We start from the raw sequence: 23,556 nt of genomic DNA, 5'->3' as shown, positions 1-23,556 counted from the left end.
TTATTTCCCGAAGTAATCTCACTCATTGCGCTCCTCGTCGCTCTCCGCTGACCACAACATCTCGGCCTCGGTGCCTTCAAGCGCGTTCGCGATGCCACACTTCTGAACGAACGTTCAACCATGGTCGATGAGATCAAAGCCCACGCCTCGCACGCCCATCCCGAGAGCTTCTCCAGAGGTGCACGCTCCAGCCAACCGCTCGTTTTGAACGCGTGGGAGCTGCTGCTGCCATTGCTGTTATCAAGCGCGCAAATGAAACGATTTGACGATTTGTGTGAACACCGATAGAAAAGCCTAGGCGCCTAGGCTTGCTGCATCCAAAAAATCGTTGCTAAAAGCTTTGGCGCCATCTTGAGATGGCGATGGCGACGGGTGGGACAAAATTTCCGCTGTTTCGGCAGTTTCGGTTTTGTATCCGATTCTAACGCGCATGCGATTTTTCGGCCTATTTTTTGGGGGAAAAAAGTGCGCGTTAGAATCGGGTAAATATGGTAAGTGGCACTGTCTTATGTGACCCTGTTTGTCGAGAATACCTCATGTTTCACGAAATGATTACGTTCTACCGTAACAAAAACAAGTTAGGCGCAAGAACGGTCAAAAACAAAGCAACGGCGGACAACAATCCGTGGCTCAGTATGGTAGTGCCAACTGGGGGAACTCACGGCAGGCAAGGCTGCAGAGCCTAATGACGCACTGGAAGTTCATTTGATTACCCGCCCTTGTGACTTCATGGCAGACGTCACAAAAACACGATTTGACAGGAGAATCAAAATTTTAACCTGAATTGATTAATTTCTCAGTGAATACGGTACCGTTTGCTGCCGGACAAGCACTGGGGACACTATAGAACATGAAATCTTTCGAATAAAACAAGCTTGTATTTTGTCTGCACGGTCCCTTTAAGTCCTGCCGCAAAAAAATAAAAAGGCTAGGGGCTTTAGTACACAGTGGATGCAGCGCTTACCGGATGGCAGTCTGAGCGATGACCAGACGTCGTGGGCGCCCCACTCTCCAGAGACCGGAGGGCAGTTGATCACCGGGAACACAGTGTTGCCAGAGGTCACGGGGCCCAGGCCATTGCTCCTGCCAGCAACGCTGACAAAGACAGTCGGAATGCCCTCGCCTGGGAGTGGGGGCGATGTGAACGCCATGTGAAACACACTTCCCCGAAAACTACGATTCTGTTGAGAGCTCTTTGCTTTCTTGTACAGAACAAGGTGTCATGAAGATGGGAAGCAACCAAGCCACTACAGAGTGACAATGCTATTCTTTCCTTACCTGCTTCAGTGGGTACAAAATGTTTTTAATGGAAAAAAACTAGTATTGCAGGGCTATACTAAACACCTCTGGTTAGATGAAGCTGGAAAAAATGTGCCGCAGGATTCATTAAATTTTGTTTAGTGAATTGAAGCGCAGAACAATTGCTAGTGTTATGTAAAATGGTTTACAGATGTAAATCTGGTCAGCAGTAAAGTACAATTAACTGATCACATTATCAACTGAATGTGGATAGCATTAACTTCTGCACTAGGGTTTCATATTGCACCAAAAAAAAAGAAACTTGCATACCTGCCAGGTTTTTCGAATTTTCCGGGAGACTCCCGAATTTTCATGGTTTTGTACGATTGTACGACCGAAACGAAAATCTCCCGGAAACGCACCCGTCTTCGGCTTAATCCTTTTCCCAGTATGGCCACAATGCGCCGGAGGTATACCTGACAATCCAACCCGGCACCAGTTCGCATCGTTATCAGTGAAGTGCTTAAAAAGCGTAGTCGGCCATACGCAGACAGTGAACCTGTTCGTCCCATTGTTAGTTTACTGTTTATAGAAACGCAGCACCGCCGCCGCTTACGCACGAGCACGGCCATTCTGAAGATTTAGCAAGTCTCCAGTGGTGTAGCTTGTTGTTAGTTTAGACGAAACAACAAAACAGTTCAGTTCCTGCTGTTTTGTATTGCGCTTGCAGTACTATTTCCAGGACTTTCTGAAAAGGGCGGCGTTAGCAACGTCAAACATTTAAGTGGTGTAGCTTGTTGGTAGTTTGGGCGAAGAAACAGTTCATTTCCTGCTATCTTGTAAGTAAATAAAAAAATGTGTGTAAAGTTACCCATTCTGTTGTTGCTACTACTACCCCCCCCCCCCCCCCCTCCCTTGTAAGATCTCCCTAACGCTATCCCGGCAAACCTGGCAGGTATAAACTTGGTGCACATATTTTAATTGAACGAAAACAAAAATAAATAAAGGCCAAAAAAAAGCCAATTTATCAGTGTCTAAAATGGCAACCTCCGAAAAATAACAAAGACAAAATATGGTATTCAAACAGGCAGTGACGTGACCACCTGAAGTACTTAGATTGGCAGTATGACTATTTTGCAAGGTGTAAAGTGCAGTAATTAAGACGAAGGATGACGAAAGAACGACACTGACAAGCGCTTGTCCGTGTCATTCTTTCGTTATCCTTCGTCGTAACTGCTGCACTTTACACCTCACAAAATGGAATACCATGCATCCCAAAAACTCGTCTTTACACCACAATAGCACAGCGAGTTTTCACGTCAAAATTATGTCATCATGGGCAAACCACACGCTATGCATTGCAGGGGGACTCTGTTCAATCTTGTTTTTTTTCAATCACAGAAAGCTAATCTACCTAAGAACAACTTCAGTTTTGTATTGAAACTTGCAATCTGTCATGCAAGAGAAGTTTTATAAAAAATGTTTCAGATTTCCCTCCACCACACCTTCACCAATAATTGGTTGATTGATTGTAGGGTACAACGCACTGATGCAACAAAGGCAATGGGGCGCGCTGTATTGGAGGGCTCCGGATTAATTTTGACCACCCGGGGGTCTTTAACGTGCGCAGAAATCTCGGTACACACGGGCGCTGTTGCTTTTCGCCTCCATCAGAAAAGCGGCCGCGGGGGCTGGGAATCGAACTTGTGCCCTTGTACTCAGTAGCACAATGCCTTAGCCACTGAGCCACTGCGGCGGGTACCCCTTCACCAATGGCAGATAGGGATGTAACCAATAACGTGCCTTCGTATTCAGCAATTAGGTCCAGTGCTTGATCAGTGTTCTTGTGCGCTGATGCAACCCTCAGCTCGCAGGGAACGCCGAGCTTTTCGCAGGCCTTCTTGATCTTCTCGCAGTGGTCCTTGTCGGAAGGTGAGCCCATCACAACAGCCACCTGGGCCTTGGGCTTCGGGTTCAGTTTCTGCGCAGAGACAGGACCACAGTTTGTCACAAGCGACGACATTTGGAAGTGCAAGCTGGCCAACATATTGCTTTAATGGCAATTTCTAACCCCTAGGTTCCAAACAGTTACAAAGTTGCAACAGTTTGAAGCATATGTTTGAAGGACAAAACTACCTTTCCTTGTTTTCACTTTTCAAGCCTGAAAGTCAAATGGACATAACTTTACTTCCAAGAGATAGAATGATGATATTAGTCTTATTGCACTCGTCGACCCATTCAAAGTTCACTGGTACCAGGTTCAGCTGCATCTCTCCCAGTTTTTTTTTACAAAAGCTATCACAAAATTAATTCTAGAAATCTGAATTCGATAGTACTTCTAAATAAAAACTAAATTTATATCTACAATCAGACTCTACACAGGACTGCCAATTTTCAGCATCATTAATAAATAAGTTTTGACCAGCTTCTCCCCTTAAAGTCATTAACTGTGCCTGCAACAGCTACTAATATGACGCACAAGTCATGCAGTCACACAAAAATGCAGGAGTCATTTTCGTTCGCTCCGCAGCAAAGGCAAGTTTAAAAATAATGTCTCCGCAGCACTTAAAGGTTTCAGGCATAATACGGTAGCCCAAGGATTTACCCTGAGCTTATAACAAAGCTTGCCAGGCACTTAGCAACATTTTTTTTTCAAGCTCTGCACCCACCTCAATCTGTTCTGCCACCCAGGCGAAGTTCCTCTTGACCGTCTCAAGGTCCTCGGCAGTGACCTCCTTGAGGTTGCGGTAGACCTGCTTGTCAACCATGAGCCTCTTGTCACCGGACGGCCACAGGCGCCACGAGTCACTGTCGATGATGTCAGCCAGCAGAATCTCGCCTGGGATGAACAAGAGTTCAAGTGAACGGTTACGTGCTTCTCTCTTTTATGCTGGCCTAGACTTTGGGCATACATACGAAGTGGTAAGAGTGCTAACATTCAGCAAGAGGCGATGGCTAAAGGACATGTTTGGAGTAGGCAGCGTTGCACCAATTCAGTCATGATGCCGCTAGTTTCATTTATAGAGCTTGACGGCAAAAGAATTCTCTGAATGCGCCTGTTGCGCTTAGGAAAAGTGCATAAATGAAGGTTACGCGCTAACGAAAATGTTCCTCTGGTAACAAAGCAGCGGCGGCACAAATGGTAGAGACAGAAAGAGCACTTGAAGGGTAACACATGTAGTTAAAAACTGATTTCATGAAAACAAATTTCATAAAGCTCCTGATTTTACACATGTTGTGGTTCTTGCCAACTTTGTGAAGTCAAGTTTAAACTGGAAAGCAGAAAAATCAAGAAAATGGCCACTACATTTTCGGCTACTGCTTCAAAGCAATTATTCGAAATTTACCCTTTCTTAATTAATTAAGTGTCTTCTGATGACCGGCAATACTGCATTGCAATCATTTGCTTCTCATTTAAAACAAGAAAAAGGAAAATGGCAGGAATTGTACCGTATTTACCCGATTCTAACGCGCACTTTTTTCCCGAAAAAATAGGCCGAAAAATTGCATGCGCGTTAGAATCGGATACAAAACCGAAACTGCCGAAACAGCGGAAATTTCGTCCCACCCATCGCCATCGCCATCTCAAGATGGCGCCAAAGCTTTTAGCAACAATTTTTCGGACGCAGCAACCCTAGGCGCCTAGGCTTTTCTATCGGAGTTCACACAAATCGTCAAATCGTTTCACTTGCGCGCTTGATAACAGCAATGGCAGCAGCGGCTTCCATGCGTTAAAAACGAGCGGTCGGCTGAAGCGTGCACCTCTGGAGAAGCTCTCGGGATGGGCGTGCGAGGCGTGCCACGGGCCACGATCCCATCGACCATGGTTGAACGTTCGTTCAGAAGTGTGGCATCGCGAACGCGCTTGAAGGCACCGAGGCTGAGATGTTGTGGTCAGCAGAGAGCGACGAGGAGTGAGATGAGTGAGATTACTTCGGGAAATAACTCGCCCGTTTCTCTCGCATTCGTTTGTCTGGGTCACAAAGTCCCGTGCGCGTTACAATCGGATGTGCAAGTTTTTCCGTTTTTTTTTTGTCAGGAAAATCGGGTGCGCGTTAGAATCGGGGGCGCGTTAGAATCGGGTAAATACGGTATAACAAACATGTCATCTCACTGCATTGTGCAATGCAATTGCATTGGAATGACGAGAGCAATGCGAAGGGCCGCAAAGGTAAAGTTGTACAAATGGATGCACAGTCGTGTTTAACACTGCTCTTTTGTGAGCTCAGTTAAGGAGGCTAGTTGTTCATAACTTTAAAATCACCACAGGAAATGCGAAATAATAATGACTCCAGGAATGAGCACACTCTGAAAGAAACACTTCCTGGCACTGTGTCCTGGTATTTGCACCAGAGCTAGGGGTAGCAGTCAAGACAGCAGGAAGCCCCGCTGCCCATCCTCACCTGTCTGGAGGTCCACTCCGTACTCCACCTTCATGTCGATGAGGCTGCAGTTGAGGGATGACCAGGCCCTCTCCAGAATCTCGAACACCGTGCGGGATGTACGCAGCATGAACTGGACCTCATCAGCACCAATGGTGATGCCGCCACACTGGAGCTTGGCCTCAATCAGTTGCTCAGTGGACCACTGGGGGTCGTGGTTGGCATCGTCCTGCACCGAGGGGCAGGATTTGAAGAGCCACACAACAAGAGGGCAAGGACGGCATAAAAGGACGAGCGTAAGCTCCTCAGCTCTCGTCCTTGCTGGTTGCCATGAAGCTGTTGAATTGGCAATGACCTCACGTGTGCATGCTTAGAAGCCAGATTCAATGGCAGTCATATTCCGAAATGTTTGCTCTCATCTAGAGGCACTTTGCACAGGAGTGTGCAAGTCATACCTACCGTAAGATACCGATCAAGCGTCCCCACCCATGCAAGTGCACCCCTCTCATAACCTGAGTATTTCTAGTTTTCGCACACTACCGAACAAGCACCCCCCCCTCCCCCCGACCACCCGTTGATGGCCCACACCAGTGAAACCTAAACTGGCCAGGAACACTTGACTAAACCAGAACCTAATCCAAGAACACAGGGTAGTCATTAATTCCACACACACTCGCCATTTTGTTATTGTCACCTGACATAGCCAAATGTGCTTGTGAATTTGTGATAACTAGAGACCGGAACTTTAGGCAAAATGCCTATTTTTTATTCCAGTCCGTATCGAGCCTATTTAACATATAAGCATGAACTAAAGGAAGGGGAACATTTTAAGCAATAGTTGATTGTGCCTATACGTGCCTATTTTGAGGTTCGTGCCTATACAAGCTTTTAAGCGCCTATAAATGCCTTTTTTGTGCTGTCGAGTACAGACTTTGCCTCAATCAGTCGTATATCTCGATGGAAAAAAAGGAAATCTATTGTTGGACTGATGGGAATGCATGAGCATCTTGTCTCTCTCCATTGCTAACTTGAGGCCTCGCCCGATGCTCATTCCTTTCTCTTCAGACATCCGCCACGCAGAGTTTCTTTCACCCCACTCAGTAAAGCGTATAACCACAAAAATATCATCATCTTCTTCCTACACTATGCCAACCATGCTTAGCGTTCTAATAATCTCAGCGGTCTCGTTTTCTCGCTCTAGCAGCGGCTTTGGCTGCCTGTCTTTCCTTTTGTAGTCTGCCAGTATCGCCATTAGCCGCAGTATTTTTCATTTCTTCCTCGTTTGCCACCCTAAACTGGCTGCGTGCTCGATAATTATACAACGCGGGCAATCAGTGGCAGGAGTCACAGAGACCCGCCGAGACTCCCCGTGACTGACGGGCACGTCTGCAGAGGCAGCTGCCGCTCAGTCGCACTCCTGTTAAAGTATTCTTAGCACCGTCGCTCTCGTCACTCACGCAGCCGGCGATCTCTAAGCGCTATCTCACTTTACCGTTTTTGGGTTTATGTCGCTGGCTGTTTGACAGAGTGACGCGTAGCGACGGAAATATTACCCGAAATGCCCTATATATTGTTCGCGCAATAATACAGTGCTAACAGTGGCATAAATTGTTTTGTCACAGACAGGAGAACACGTGTTTTGAGGAATGGTCTCGTCGAATTTAGTCTGCAAGGCATGCAAGGTGAAAATAAAGAGTACGCGTTGTCCCCCAACCAGTCGGCGTGCAGCGAGTATAGAAAACAGTATGTTTGTGAATGGGGGTATGAAGTAATGAAAATGACGAGGCGCGCTGGCGTTGGAAATGGGTTCGCACTGGCTTGTTTGGAAGAAAACAAGAGAGCAATTGAAAACGTTGTATTTAGCATTTTTAAGGGTTTTTATTGAATGCTAGCGGCATAAAAAGATTCTTGCGGGTTCCGTCGGCGCGTCGTCTGCTAGCGCCCCCAACGATAGCGCGCAAGCGCCAGCCTGCGAGGGAGCCGGCCAATGGAAGCCCTACCTCTCAAGGCCAGGACGGTACTGCGGGAAAGCACAGCTACTCTCTCGGCAAGATGCGCAACATTGACTTTCACGCCTTTCCTTCTGCTTAAAAAATTGCAAATAAATCTGAACCCTTTCCCACTTATTTACCTCGGACGGGATTTCGAAAAGCCTTTCTAAACAATGCAAAACAATTACAAATTGCTCGCGAATCCCTCCCCCCCCCCCCCCCCCCCAAAAAAAAAGGTCGGATTTGTTTGGTGTCGAGAATATTGCAGCGCAGATTGCACGCGGGCGAGGCTAGAGCGTGCCCTAGAGAGGCAGCGCGAGGCTAGCTTGTGGCAAGATTAAGAGAAAACCTATTGACCCTATCACTACAGCCAGCACGTCAGCGTAGTTGGCGTTTCTGCTCTCTCCGTAATCCGTCCGAAGCCTGCCGACGAATGCCGAAGATTAAGACGCCGAAAAGTGTCCTTATCCGGCAATGGACCAGTGGATCGCAGTGCTACACCGTCGACGGAGAAACAGTATTCTGCCAACCCTGCGGAAAGCAGGTGAGAATACAATACTTTCCACTTGATCTTAATTAACGATATCATGCACTTGACGTGAACACTGGACCAACCGTAAACGTGACGCCTCCAACAGTGCTTACGCTAAATTTATTCTGAATGCTCAGAACTTGCCAATAATGTGCGTTTTAAGAACTTTTTACGGTAACTGCTATTCATTGTTGTGCAATGTTTGCAACCTAATTCGGGAACTGGCTTCCTTATTGAAAATTTCCGGCACAGTGTTGGTCGGATTGTTGTATAAGCATCATGATTTTAAAAACGGTTACCTGCTATTGCGCAGCTGGCCAACTTCGCCATTCCTTGAGCTATTGTCAGGTTTACAACTCTACATGACTAAAAGCAAAAGTACACTAGCAACGTTTCACGTGCCTTACGCAATATCTTAGTTTTCGTTACTGTTTTCTTCGCGCAGGTACCCTGTGAAAAAAAGTTCCACTTGCAGCAGCATGAAAGAACAGCACTGCATCAAGCCAATGCTCTGCGCAACCAGCCGTCGACATCAAGACAATCGTTCCTGGCTGAAAGTATTGCTCAAGGAAAAAAAAGTGAATTCAGCGCTGACCTGTGCGAAGCATTAGTCGCTGCTAACATCCCTTGGGCGAAAATCGAAAACAAGACTTTCAAGAATTTCTTGCAAAAGTACTGCAAACAAAAGGTACCATCAGAGTCGACTCTTCGCAAGGAGTACCTGCGACCACTGTACGAGAAGACGCTACAAGAAATTAGAAGAGAAATCGGTGAATTCCACATTTGGATTTCTGTGGACGAGACGACAGATGTCACCGGACGAGTACTCGGTCACTTTGTAGTCGGAAAGCTTGACGCAGAAGAGAAAACAACACCCTTCCTGGTTTGCTCAAAAGAGCTAGAAAAAACTAGCGGAGAGACCATCGCCCGCTTCGTGAACTCGTCATTGAAGCTTCTGTACCCCTCCGGAGCCCACGACGACCGAGTACTGCTGCTCTACACAGATGCAGCAGCTTATATGCTTAAGGCTGGTGCACTTCTCAAGGTTTTTTACCCAGAACTATTGCACGTCACTTGTCTTGCTCACGGGATTCATCGGGTGTGTGAAGAGCTACGAAAGTCGTTCAGTTCGGTCAACGAACTGATAGCTGTAGGGAAGGCGGTGTTCCTCAAGGCTCCTTCCCGCGTTCGTGCTTTCAGGGAGCAGCTGCCGGGTGTACCTCTTCCACCGGAGCCTGTTGTTACCCGCTGGGGAACTTGGCTGACGGCAGTGGAATACTACAACCAACACTTAAACGGTGTCAAGGCTGTTGTAAGCAGCTTTGCTGAAGATGAGAGTGTCGCCGTGAGAAGGGCCCAGAAGGTTCTACATGATGTTACACTTGCATGTGACTTGGCCTATTTGTGTGCCCATTTCACGTTCTTGGCAACAACAATACAGAAACTTGAAAGTTCGGGCACAACGCTGACTGAAAATATTCAGCTGATTTTGGACGCACAGGAAAGGTTCGCTAGTGCTCCCAGGGCACCGGTTGCTGACAGAGCTATAGAGAAGCTTAAGTCTGTGTTGGACAGAAATCCCGGATTTTCAACGCTGACGGAACTGTCTGAGGTTTTGAGCGGCGGACATACCGCGATTCCAGATGGAATCAAAACATCCAACGTGCCAAAGTACAAGTACGCTCCGCTAACCTCAGTGGATGTGGAGCGTTCTTTCTCTGCGTACAAGACGATATTGACTGACAGAAGGCACAACTTCAAGCCCGAAAACCTGGAGATGGTGCTTGTTTGCCACTGCTTCCACAGCCTTTCGCACAGTGTTGCGTCACCCTAGATATCTTGAAATCGTCACCCTTGAGTGTTTTATGAAGAAAATAAAATTGCATTTTCAAAATACCGATGTTTGTAGCCTGTGTTTACTCTAAACCGAAAAATTGCACTGAAATACGCCGCCTGAGTAAATATTATTCGAGCCTATATATGCCTATATGGTAGTACTTAGTGCCTATATATGCCTAAATTTCAATTTTGAGCGCCTTCAATAGGCGCCTAAAACCCGTTTTTTTAGTGCCTAAACTTCCGGTCTCTAGTGATAACGGTGGTTCGTGACATGCATTCGTAATGAAAGCCAGAAAACACCGGAATATTCCTGGGAGGCACCAAAGTCCTTTTGCTCCGCCGAAAACGCCCTCCAAACACGTCACGAGTACACCTTGTTCAACATCTCAAAAATGGGCCAGACGATGGCAAGAATGGATTCTCTGGCTTGTTAGCCAGAGCGTGGTTGACGGGAACAACGTGGTTGATGGGAACACTATATGAATTGCTAACACTGGCTACACCAAGAAGGGTCTTCTTCATCTTTACTAAAAATGTGTTTCTCACCAACAAACTGCATTACTCTTTTCTTTTTCGGTTTTTCGGCAGGAAAGGGGCGGGGGAGGGGGGGGGGGGGGTAAGGTTGGTTAACATTTACATTCCACAATTTTGAGTTACGGGGCAGTTCCGAACAAGGGCCCCCTCCCCAAAATTCCATGAACTATCCGCACTTCGAGGGGGGTGCTTGCTCGGTACTATTTTACAGTACAGTTGCCAAAACATTGCTCCCCGCCTTTAAATGTCCTGGGGCAGAACTCCGCGGTGTGTTTGTTTCAAAAGCTCCTGCTTCTAGTGGGCCTTGGTTTGCTGAGGTTGGATGATATGAATGTGGCGCAAAACAAGAAACATGGAGCATGGTATTCTCTGCACACCTCAGGGGTCCCGCACCTGGCGCTACATCACAACTTGAAGAGGACACTAAGTGGTGGACAGTTTTGAAAGGAACACAGCTTATATCTCTGCCCCTAGCGACAAATGGATTATTTGTAACTGCAAACCTAATTCTCTATTGCAGAGATGGCTGAAGGATGGGCTAAGAATGCTTCTACAATAACACTTCGACAAAGATGCACCTTAAAAATGTAGATACGCAGGAGAATGTTTTTACTAATGCAGGAACTCTAGAGTGGGAATTACCAGACAAATACGTAAGCCTCTTTGCACCCTCTGCTATGCACGGGTCGCTTGAAAGTAGGCTTGAGTACTGTACACAAATGCATTGCCGGGAAGGCATTTTTCGGGGGGAAATATAAGCATTCTGATGTGAAAATATGAAGGTCCTCAAATGTTTTTTGAACGGCTAAAGTGCAACACATCAAGCAGTGTGGATGGACAGACGGGTTTTCTCACTGAGCCCACATCACGGAGCAAGAACATATATGACGGGAAACAGTCCACTGCGGCAAGCGCGAGCGAGCGACCAGATAATGTCACAATAGAAGCCATGGCGGACTGCAAAGCTTTGTCGCTGCGACGGCAAAGGAGAGGGAAGCGGCACCTGGTTGGCGAAATGATAGTGGCCGATATTCATTCCGTGGCTGCGCAGTGATATGCCCACCACGGCAACCACACAGTTTCTTTACCCGAGGCAGATGCAGCTAGCTTAACCTATGGCAAGCACTTGTGACATTTTCTGGCCACGCCTGGAAGCCTCGTTTCCCCTCCTGTCTTGATCTTGCTCAGTGGCCCACATAGACGTGCACATGCATTTAAAATGAGGGATTTGTCAATTGTCTCGTATTGGAGAGCTTCTGATTTACATTACACGTGGGCCGATTAAACGCACTTCTCGACAAGACTGTACAGAGCACACGCCAAGACAAACCTTGAAGAAGGTTTCCAGCTTTGGTGGGGAGAAGCGGTAGCCCTCGTTCACGCCAACATTCCTCTTCAGGAAAGAGCCGGTGGCGATCCGCCGCGTCACCCACTCGATGGGCACCATGGCACAGTTGCGGGCCACAAACGATTTGTCATCCTGCTTGCGGACAAAGTGGGTCTTGACCCCTGCAAGGTGTCGTCACGATATTCGGGGTTAGTCAGTACGTCCCACAATGCCTCAACTTGCGAGCCAAAAGACGCACAAGGTCATTCATTTTGGCGACTGTTGTGGCTGAAATTTTGAAGTTTACAGCCCACTTCAAGAAATATGTGAATTTCAAAGCACTGCCTCTTCTCTTAGACCCCAAAGTGCATTTACAGTCCACTGCTTTCAGCTATGCATCGCTGTCACCCTAGGGACACTTCATAAACCACAGCCTGCTCAGTTCTTACGTTTTGTCTAACAAGTTATGTCTGCGAAACATCTGGAGGCAATTTTGAAAATGACCATCTTAGAATGGGGACGCCAACTGCAGTATTCTGGAGAAGAAAAAAAAAAAACTCGATGCGGTTCACAAGAGGGTGTGTTAATTTGTTACCGATTGTGCCCACTTTGAAGTCACTCTGACTGTTTTAAACAATTGACAAAAATTTCTGAGCTGCCGCCACGTTAAGCTGAGCCACCTTGCAAACTGCCAGTGCGTATTTCATTATTTTAATACATTAGTAGCGCTTTCATTGTAAGATGGCCATTTTCCAAAGCAGCATTAATCTCCCAATTTTCATGGCAAATGAGAAACTCCTTCGAGTAGGCCTCCATAACACCTTTGAAGAGATCCGGAAGCAACCCTCACAGCGCAAAAAGAGCGCCTCGAAAGCACTAAAACGGGCCACACCGTTCTCTGGACAGCAGGCACTCCACGCGAGTGAAGAAGACTATGCCATGACAGATATGACGGCTGAACAATGCCGACGTTTAAAAACATCCCCCCTGCCGAAGAACATGGACCCCAGCTTACAAGAGAAGACAGGCCAGGGCTAAGTTCCTTTGTTGGAAATTTAAAGATCATGGGAATAGAGTGTATACGGACGCCCGCATGTACGATGGTGCTAAAGCCACGATCGCAGTAGTGGACTACGAAAAAGCCGTGCAAGATTACATGCCGCAGTCTCAACATCATAACAGGCTCATGGGGCTGTGCAACTCCCGGCTGCAAGAATTCCAGAGTGCTTCAGCAGGCTTCTTTCCTCCCCCATGCAAAATTAGCTCAGCTTCACCATCTGTATGTCGTGAACGCTGATGTTAACAGGGAAGTTGTCTGGCATCCTTTAATCACAAGGCTAAGCTTCATAGAACATTTAAAAGCCAAAAGATCAATCCCGGTTCGCGCCAATTCATTTTTGCCGTGTTCAACTGCTCACGGTAATTTTTTTTCAAGGTAAATTTTTAAAATTTGCTATTGCAAAAATCAAGCAGCCATGTATTTTTAAGCCCGCCTCCCCGCATTTGCTGGGGGACCCGAACAGCCGAAGCCTGAACATCACCGATTTGCAAGAGGCAGTGCGAATGCTCGCGACAGGAAGAATACCGCTTTTTCTAAAAGGGTACTTCCAGAATGCCTTGACAAAGTCCAGATTACGTGCCCAAGCAACCACCGGACTTCCGTCGGCCATCCAGCGTACGTCAATTCTGGCTCTAGTCTGCCGGATATCCGTTTTAGAGTCAATGGACATAAAATGTACGTTTGTAGGACATTTGGATTTAACACTTCTGTACGTCCATTCGGGCATCTGAAATTGGATGTATATCGGACGTTTACTAAAAATTTATAGAATCGCAAATTTTTTAATTGATTATGAGGTTTTAATGCGCCGGCGCAACACAGGCGATGAGGCGCACCATTGTGGAGGGCTCCGGATTAATTTTGACCACCTGGGTATCTTTACGTGCGCCGAAATCTCGAATACAAGGGCGTTTTTGCTTTTCGCCTCCATCAGAAAAGCGGCCGCCGCGGCCAGGAATCGAACCGGCGTCCTTGGGCTCAGCAGATACATACGCACATAAGCAGATAGGGACGCGTATTTGCACGTGTATTCACACGCGTATTCGCACTCTGGAAACCGGTCCAGTGGCGGCCAGGAGCACGCATGAAGGCTACGGGACTGGTTTGGGAGAGAGGAAAAATGTGCACGGGAACGCGTCGCTCTCTGCACATGTGTCCCCCGCTTTAGCCACTGAACCACCGTGGCGGGTATCAGAAATCTTCCTAAAACGAATCCTACACAGCACAACCCCAATGCACTAGCGGGCAGGTAAATTATGCACGAACATGGCAAGCTTGATTTGCACGTTATTTTAAAGGTCCTCAATTCTTATACAGGGTGTCCCAGCTATCATGCACCAAGATTTAAAAAAAGTGCAATGGGGTTACTCGAACAAAACCTAGTGCATAATGTTTCTAGTGCAGTGAAGTAGCGGCCAGTAATTTTTTCGTTAATGAAGTTTAATTAATTAATTATTACTCATTATCTAAATCCAGAAGAACTACCCTCATCATTGAAGTGTCAATGAGAGACTTGTAGGTACCGACGAGAGGAATCTAACTGAGGTATTTTCAGCGACGAACTAATCGCGTACTCATTTATTCTGACTGATAAAGAAACCCCGCGAAATATGAAAAGCTGCTTCACATCTAAATGTCGTTTCAAATTGCGCGCCATCAGCCGCTAAGGGTTCGCACAACATCCGACAGATGGCGACGAGTGTACTGGCCAGTAGGAAGACGCAGTGAAACATCCCCCTCGCGAGGGGCACGATCAAATGCAGAGCATTTCCGGGGGCGCACGACGTTAAGTAGTTTGCGTTACGTTAATGTTGTTGCACTTGTGGCAACTGCTGACGAGAGAGCGCTCGTCAGCAGTAATTTGAATGAGTCAACGATATAAGGCGCGTTAGTAGCGTCGTCCCATTCTGTGTCGGCTTTGTGGCGCAGTGGGTAGAGCACCATGTACATTGCGTTCACCCGCAGGGTCGACGGATCGAAACCTGGCGCCGGATAGTATGTTTTTTTTTTATATAGTAGGGAGGGGTGCGGTGCGGACTACGGACGTCAACGCGGGTGACATCGTGAGTTACTGAAATGCTCTGCATTTAAAATAGCACGTGACGGCGCTCCCACGCGCATTAGAGTTCCTGTATATCGCGTTGCTCAAGAGTTGCGCGTCTGATTGCCACATACCGCGGGTCCCACCTTACGACAGCGAAGCCCGCTTTCAGTGCTGCGCACATGACACCGTTTTCAGCCAGTTATGCTAAAGTGAGCGGCGACGTTTGCGGTGGCGGCGGCGGCAGCAGCAGCCGCTCAGCTGATTAGCTATCCCCGCATGCAGTCGCGCTGTCCCGCTGCTGCTGGCAGTCGCATGCGTCGACTCCTCTCCGCCGCTGCCACTGGCGCGGCGGCACGGCGGCGGCTCACGCGTGACGGGTGGCTTTCCCGCACGACTTTAGAACTCAAGATGGCGGATTGACGCGCAACTCTGCTCCCCTAGCTGAGCCATATACAGGAACTCCAGCGCGCATCGTAAAGCAATGCCCTCGAACAGGCTGCGTCTGAGTTAGCCAGAACGAAATAGAGAACATAAAGAAGAAATCGCGACCGAGTTTGTGCGTTATCTCCCGCATGCGCACCGCGAATCTTTGCTTCTTCCATGCATGTCCTTATCAAGGTGATGCGCTGTCTTTTCGGACGTGTGACGGGCAGAGCAGTTGCTTTCAATCCGCTTACTTGAAAGCGCTGGTTTATGATGCGCGCTAGAGTTCCTGTATATCCCATTGGGGAGCTATACAGGAACTCTAATGCGCGCGGGAGCGCCGTCACGTGGTATTTTTCATGTTTCACGGAGTTTCTTTATCAGAGGGAATAAATGAGTATGCAATTAGTTCGTCGTTGAAAATACCGCAGTTATATTCCTCTCGTGGGTTCCTACACGTGCCTCATTGACACTTCAATGATTAGTACAGTTTTTCAGAATTTAGATAATTAACTTAACGAAAAATTACTGGCCGCTACTCGACTGTACAGGAGACATTACGAGCTAGGTTTTGTTCCAGTAACGCCATTGCTTTGAAAAGCAGAGTAGCTTTTCTATTTTTGCTTTTATTCAATCTACGCCATTATTGGATGCTTTGTGGTAACTGTACGTTCACGGGCGGATGACTTTAGACATACGAAAATGTATATCCTTTGTACATCCGTTGCTGGATGTCCACAGTACGCCCAATGCACATCCAAACATGGACGTACAGTACTGCCCGTCGTCCAAATTTGGCATTGGGCGTTCGGCTGTTTTTTCGGACGTCCGTGGTTGCTTGGGTGGACCCCCGGCCACGAGGGACTGCCGAATAAGAGGCGGCGAACAAGCGAAGTATGCGACTTCACTCACCACCACCCTGTGACCTATGCCCTACGATACCCTAGCACCACCACGTACGGGGAATACCTTCAAAACGCCAGAAAAGAGATGGCTACCTACACATCCAATCCCTCATCGTGAACAAACGGCAACTGAAGCCCAGGCGCTACGCAAGATTCGAACACTTGCATTCATAAATCTCGCTGGGCTAAGATTTTCCAACAACGTTCGGCACCCCGACTACACAGAAGACTGCAGGCTATGAGGAGTGATTGCTACCCTCTTCCACGCCACGTGGACCTGGGCCGAAGAGCAAAAGGACTCGCGCCACTAACCTCACGAGAATCATGGGAGGCCGCCCTCGCCAGTCCTGACTTACAGATCCAAAAGGATCTAATCAGCCGGGCGAAGACGGGAGCAGAAGCCAATGGAGCCCTCGACAAAGGGTTCCACCTGTGACTATCATCCTTCTCTTCCCTTCCCCTTTCCTCCATCTTTACTTCAATAAAGATTATTCAGTCAGTCAGACAGTGAGTCAGTCAGTCAGTTCAAACGCGGAAAAATTGAATTAACCAACCTCTATACTGCATACATCATGGGATGACCGATATAGGGAACAGCGTGAGAGGTGAACGGGGGAGAGTGGCAGGGGCGGGAAAAGACTACCGTCTTGCGACGACATTTGCAACGATCCGAGCAAATACGCGGCCATTTTTTTAACAGCGAAGCTGTTTATGTAGCAAAACGTAATTTTTCGTGTCCGCAAGTCAGGGGTGAGACAGCTGAATCAGATTTGGGAGCAGTTTTTGGAGCAGCGAAATCTCGATTTTGGAGCAGAAGAATCTTGATTTGGAGCAGAACAACGACATTTATTATGTCCCTTTAAGAGCCTTTGGGGTAACTCTTTTTTTTTTTTTTGCAACTCATGGGGGAAACGTGCACTTTTTAATTGGTGTTGAATGTACATAACACTGAAACAGCCTTTGAATAAAGTTTTTTCTACCAGAGTATCACAAGGTACGAACTGCACTACCTCTTTAGAAACCATTTTTAAATGCTTAGGCTCAATGTATAGATAGCGTGGAATGCCATTGAGAATATCGAATTGAAAAACTAAGCAATTTTAAGGCATTTTTATTGCCATGTAAATGCCGAAATTATTTTCGTATTCCCAGACGGGGCTTTACGCACAAATGTAGAGCCACAGAAAAAGTTGCGCAAAGCGAGGTGACAGTCATCGTACCCCACCAGCCCTCCCATTTCAATCCCCAAAGTGCACGTTCACTACCATCGTAATTTGAGTAACGTTGGTATGTTTGCCCTCCTCCTTCTTTCCATTAAGTTTCACTTCAGTAGGCACCGGACACTGCAGTTTCCGCGCGACTCCAGCGCCGCCTCTCGCCGCCGCTTAGCAACTCTGGGTCGGTGGATGTCGCGCCCGGCCCTTCAGCGCACGTAAAAACACGCGCTGCGTGCGGTTCGACGTGTGTGGCGGAAGTTTTTTAAGAAACATAGTTATAATTGCAAGTTGCAGGGTCCGAAAGGATCAAAAGGCTGCAGGAAAGAATTAGTGGCAGCGCCGCTACTGCTGCGCGAAGGACAGCCACAATCGCGAAAGGCAGCCTGCGGGCTGCCTGCCATCAGGTTTCTCGCTCGGGCAGCCGTGGAAGAATAAGCGTCGCAAGAAATGATTTTAGCAGTAAGAAAAGTCAAGGAAGTAAGAAAGTCGTGACATTTTTTGTCAGTGGAAGGAGTAAACTTATGCAGCGCAGGCACGAAGGGCCGTAAAACTAAAACGTTTGCTTTCAGTGTTCTTACACATCACGCGCTGCAATGAATGGCATGCCGTCGTAGTAGTTGCATAACACAATGTATTACCGCTTCCGCCACTATTGTTTTATCAGCACCAACCTTTTTTTAGCGACATTCACGGCACCGAATGGATACCAAAAGGCGGCACAAGAATATGCATTAACAGCACTTCGCGGGTGATGCCAAAAGCAATGTCAAGACGGTCAATACGCATCCCGCTTACTGTCCTACTTTGTTCCCCGAAGTGTACATAGTTCGGCCACGCATTCCAAGCGAGAGCGTGGAGCTATCAAAGGCAAGGTTGCATTCACTCGCGCTGACTTCTTTAATGCGTTTTGCGTACTCTGAAAGTTGAGGTTATTATTGTTTAAGCAGAGGATGGGGAGGAGGAGGAAATACTTTTTTGGAGAATTCCGAACGGCCTGAACAAACTATCACAATTAGCCGCTAAGACGACTCTAACATTACTCACAAGATAGAAGCCGAAACTAAACGGAATCTTCGTAAAGACAACCGCCGCTCCGCAGCAGATTTTGAACTGTGGGGAACTGCGTTTACTTTGTCAACAGCTAATAACGTTTGGAATGCGTTGTTAGTTAGTGACAACACCAACCGAGCTGAAGAAGGGCAACCGAAAAAGTAACTAGCGTGGTTGCGAACAGAGGAAGCATACCACAAACGCGCTTCTGTCGTGGAGCGCCGTTGTATACGCTGGCTACTGACCTGAATTGGCGCTGTAAATAACCTTCCCTTGCTGAGAATGGGACTTCGCAACGATGCCTGTCCCGTCAATTTCTTTCACGGCGCGCACGCGCGCGGGAACATACGATCTCTAACTTCTCGCGCACGCGAGGCCGACAGTAGTAGTTCAGCCCCGTAATTGTCCGGAAATCGCACAGAAGCACTTGAGACACGGGGAAACTATTTACCAGAACAGTTTTCAAGGTCGCGACACCTTTCAAAAACAATCGCAGAATCGCAAAAGCAAACAACCGAGAGGTGCCGATTACATGAACGCGCGGCCGCCGTCTGCCTCTCACCGACCCAAAGTTAGCTCAAGCTTCCGCGGGGCGGCGCTGGGTGTACTTATTCGTCGCGCCCTCAGAGCAGTGACCGGTGCCGTGCAATAATAGCCCGTTCCGCTTTTCGGACATTGCTTGAACATTTTGCGGCGATGTAGCCTGCGCCACCACTTCTGCGATGTCGATCATCCCATTCCCGCCGCTCGCAAGCTCGCTGTCAAATGCAGTCATAGCTCAGCATTTTATAACACCGCAATGAGTTCAAAATTTCACTTCAAGCACGCACAGCGCCTCACACTCAAGGCCGAAACACGGCGAATTCGCGGGCACCCCTTTGTTTTTGATAAACTCCCGTCTTTCGAGTCCCGCAACATCCCGCAACAGATAAAACGACTAAATGTAAACCCAGCCACCCCCATAACCAAAACCACAGTAGAAATCGGCGAAGGGCCCTCTGCCTGAACCACGAACAACTGCTTTGCCCGGCGGCCATGTTTTCCAATCTTCACTACACCATGATGGCGGCGTGTCGTTCCGGAGATACGGCGCTCCAAAAATTGCCGTTTTTCATCAACTTGCACAAGCACCTTGCGCATCAGTAATCACATAAGTATTTTTTACAAGACTTTTCAACGCTTTTCGATGAGAAAACTTTTAAACACTCTAGAATATAACATTGACAACCCGACATTGCTACGTTCGGAAAAACTATCTCAAGGTCAATTTTATGCGGGTTTTTTATTGAATGATCAATAAATTACCTTTACAAACAGCATCACCTTGGGGGTGCTGGAAAATTATGCCATCAGTAGGCATTCTTCCGCACTGAAACTGACGGAAGCGCTAAAATCCTTGGCTCTCGGACTGTTTCGGAGCAGTTTGGCGCAATTTTTGCAATTTTCAAGCTTTAGGAGCAGTCTGGCGCAGGAAAACAAATTTGTATCAAAACTGCGCGATATGCGCAGCTGTCTCATTCCTGCGGCAGTTAAAAACACCAAGAAATTACCTAGCGCGGGCCTCGTGGCGACCGCTTGGCAGTTAACAAAACCAGGAACTATAGCACTCGTGTGTGCGTGCCTCGCGACGACCGCCCAGCGTCCCCTGCGCACGTTTGTCAAGCCAAGCATACCAACTTCGGGTAATTGGCCAAGGTCGGCAAAAAAAAAAAAAGAACTCCAGTGTTGGCCGTAATCGTGGCAACACTTGCTCGGAACGAGAAAGACGTCATAGCGTACGCCTCTCCAAGGTGATGTCCAATGATCATCAATTCCAGAAAAGATAAAGAAGCTCACACTTATAGCAACAATGATGGAGTAAAAGTAGTTGTGACAGCGAAGATGAAGCAAATCGGCTGCAATCATGGACTTAAACCTTCGTGATGCGTATACAGCTTCGCTACCTTCAAATCCTACGCGTTAGCGTGAGCATTTTTTTATTATTCTGGCGCTTGAAAGCCACAGAGTCAATGTTCATGTGTACTTCGGCACTCCGGCTGTGTAGACACTGACAGCTGCGCGCATCGACACTGCAGAGCACATGTGCATTGCGCCGCAATGCTTGGAACGTAATCCCAGAAGCTTTAGCTGCCACAGAAATGCTCCAAAATTTTGAGTTAAAGAAATGCGAGCAAGTTCGCGAGCTAGCTTCACAAGGTGGGGCCGTTTTTGAGATATTTTTGTTATAAAAGTGCGCCACAGTTTCGTTTAGTTTGCTCTCGGGGCAACTATTAAAATAAAAAGCGACCACAGTTTTACCGCCAAATTTTAACGAATTTATAAAAGCATTAGGAATTTATCCAATGCTTGTAATGCAGCTTGAATCACTCAAGTCGTTGTGTTTCAAACCATTATCTTCGCTTTAGTGAGCGCACGTTTTTAACCAATGCATAAATTGAGCTTGTGAATGTTCACGGAAGTGTCCACCGAGACGCCGCTAAGTGTTAAATTTGGGCGAAATTAAATGCTGTACTGGTTGGTACTGGCATCGACATCCTCAGAAATATGTCTTGATTGTAATTATTTTTCTTCGTATCGCTAGTGCATTTTAAGAAAATTAGAATTGTTTCTTTTTCTTTTCCGTACGTACTCAGTTGTTCTCCAGAGGAGCAACTGAGCTATTTTGCGCACCGGGTGAAAAAGATCTCCACCGTGCAACAGACTGTCTCTCGAATACCGAGAAAGACAAGTCACGCGAGCAAGCCCCGCCATAATGGCGGACAGTAATAGCGAATAATATAGAAACGTTGGTAATAGCAACAGCTGATTTGTGGTGGCCGCCAGACTGCCGGAGATCGTTGGCCGTCGTTAATGGCTTCTTTACAGCGGCAACCAATATAAGGCTGCATAAGCTTTCTTGAGAACAAGGAAGTAGGCTCGAGCGGGACGAAAACACGTCCTTGGCGAGATTGCAGGCGCGTAACCCCGGCCGTCGATTTGTTGACGGCGCGAAAGAGTCGCCTGCGCAGGAGCAGCGTAAACGGGCCTCGGCGTTCCCCACGGTATCATATCGTCTAACATCATCCGTGTACACCCTCCCAATTTCTCAATATCACGGCAGCAGTGACCGATCGGCGTGTCAGCGCCTAATCACGGTGTACAGTGGCGAAATGGAAAAGAGTACGCGCACGCGCGAAAAAACAAAAAAAAAAAAAAAAACTATCTATCCTGAGTAAGCATGGTCTGCTACGCTGTTTCCTCGAGGGCGATATACCCCCTCTGCATGACTTCGTTTGCGAGAAACCGGGGGTTGAAGCACATGCGCATCTCCAATGCGCGTTTGATGTTTCTCGTATCACTTTCCCTGCACGTTCATCAGGAACGTTTACGCTGCTTGGCTTCTTTTGAAGGCTAGCAAGCGGCTTTCGCCGATAAGAAAAGCAGGGGGTGTGTTGCTCTAAGGAGAACAGCGTAGCAGACGACACTCGTACAGCAGATATGTATGCGCGTGCGCGTAGACACCGTGATAGGGCGGTGTCGCCGACCGGAAGTCGCTCCCGTGACAATAAAAATTTGGGAGGTTGCACAATCATGCACAAATGAAACGCGATCACGAAAATGTGAACCAGAACACTGAAATGGCGCGATTTCTTCCCGTGCAGGTCGAATTGAGTTGGGAAATGGGCATATATACCATTGGTCAGCCATTATTTGACCTCCACGAACAAACAGTATTTTCAATTTTGCGTGTCTTGGTTCATAAAGGCCACGAAGCGAGGCGCTTCGTGGCCTTTACTTTTACATAAACACTACTCCCTTTCTTTTTTCGTACACGGAAGGTCAAAGTAGATGAAAAGCGATCAAAGAAAAAGCGGAATTTTCCAAACGACCCGCAACTCACGAGCGCGTGTACTAGTTTGGAAGTGCCGGAGCATACGCAGGTCACGCGAATCGCTCGATCGCATGACATGTTCTGCGACTTGGGAAGAGCGCAGTCATGCATTTCATCACAAACTCGTTCAACTCTAGGTGCGACGTCTGTCGGAGCGTCCCGCCAGAACGGTTCGAGAGGAAAGGCCTCGATGGGAAAGGGACAACTAAGGTCCTTGCCTGGAGGAAAGAAACTGTTCTTCTAGGCACCCATTTATACGTCACAGGAGTACAACCGCTGCGCATACGTCACAGGAGCTTGTGCGTCACTATATCGCCGTGACGCAACGGCGCGCCATCAGCTCATATTGCTCTTACGGCAATAGACTCAAGAGAAGAAAAAAAAGAAGAAGAACGGAACTGGCTGTCTCCGCAAACAAGACCCTGCACTGCCGGACATGCCTCGAACGCAGAACAGGTTTATGCAAACTAGCAGGGCGATAGAGAATTCTAGTTCAAATGTCCTTTTTTTTATCTGTTTTTTCTTTTCTTTGGAGAGAGGTCATGGCACTCGGTGACATCTTTTGCGAGCGGCATCGCAGCAAAAACATGCCCGATAGACGGAGAGAAGTAAATTCGATTAACAAATGCGAGCCGCCTCCTCGATCCACAGACGCAAGCTGTAGTGGAGACTTGACCTGCAAACACGATGGCGCAATTCGGATAAGGCGCAATCAGGTGCATGCGCCGTTCCGCATGCGCGATGCATGCCGATTTGCTGCTCCAGCCCGCGGGCGGACCTGTTGAAGGAGCCATAAAAGACCGGCCGAGTTTCTTTTGAATGTAGCCATCGGGAAACGGCGGATCTACACAAAAACTGTGCAGAAATCGTCGCGCGGGACTGGTTGCAGAAGCAGCGATAGCAAGTGATTTGCCAAACTTATATTCAGCAAGGACAACAGCACCTCAGTCGCCGCACCATGCTAGACAGTGCAGGACGAAGCGGTTCTTCAAATGCATCCCATGTAACCGCACCACATGCTTCCCTTACTCTCTGCCCCTGCGATGGAATACTTCATACGCTAAAAATAAGAACCACACTAGCTCCCAATGCGCTCGCAATCTCCCCCTTCGTGCCTCAAGGCTTCACCGATGCTACATTAA

The 23,556-nt window shown here is 47.7% G+C and overlaps 2 protein-coding genes across 2 annotated transcripts in view; one reads left to right on the top strand and one right to left on the bottom strand.

Annotated features, from left to right (window-relative positions):
* Window positions 1-23,556, bottom strand: part of Paics (PAICS bifunctional enzyme) — a 36,613-nt gene that overhangs the window by 2,122 nt on the left and 10,935 nt on the right. Inside the window, exons 3-7 of the mRNA XM_077702984.1 lie at window positions 11,848-12,026; window positions 5,643-5,850; window positions 3,909-4,078; window positions 3,043-3,220; window positions 965-1,123 (exon numbers count right to left, since the gene is read on the bottom strand). Of these exons, the coding sequence (XP_077559110.1) occupies window positions 965-1,123; window positions 3,043-3,220; window positions 3,909-4,078; window positions 5,643-5,850; window positions 11,848-12,026 (894 nt within the window). The remainder of the gene's footprint in view (window positions 1-964; window positions 1,124-3,042; window positions 3,221-3,908; window positions 4,079-5,642; window positions 5,851-11,847; window positions 12,027-23,556) is intronic.
* On the top strand, window positions 6,346-11,047 carry LOC144173587 (uncharacterized). Its single transcript, XM_077701947.1, has 3 exons — window positions 6,346-8,156; window positions 8,590-9,704; window positions 11,038-11,047. The coding sequence occupies exons 1-3, from the start codon at window positions 8,046-8,048 to the stop codon at window positions 11,045-11,047; spliced, it is 1,236 nt and encodes a 411-aa protein (XP_077558073.1). The 5' UTR covers window positions 6,346-8,045.

This window comes from Haemaphysalis longicornis, unplaced genomic scaffold (genome assembly GCF_048455015.1).
Source record: "Haemaphysalis longicornis isolate Haplotype H1 unplaced genomic scaffold, Haemaphysalis longicornis Haplotype H1 scaffold_3, whole genome shotgun sequence".
Lineage (NCBI taxonomy): Eukaryota > Metazoa > Arthropoda > Arachnida > Ixodida > Ixodidae > Haemaphysalis > Haemaphysalis longicornis.
This window is presented reverse-complemented; position numbering and strand designations above follow the sequence as displayed.

Coding starts and splice junctions, on each gene's coding strand:
- LOC144173587 (XM_077701947.1), top strand. CDS start 8,046: ATGCCGAAGATTAAGACGCCGAAAAGTGTCCTTATCCGGCAATGGACC. Junction 8,157..8,589: donor GCCAACCCTGCGGAAAGCAG/GTGAGAATACAA, acceptor TTCTTCGCGCAG/GTACCCTGTGAAAAAAAGTT.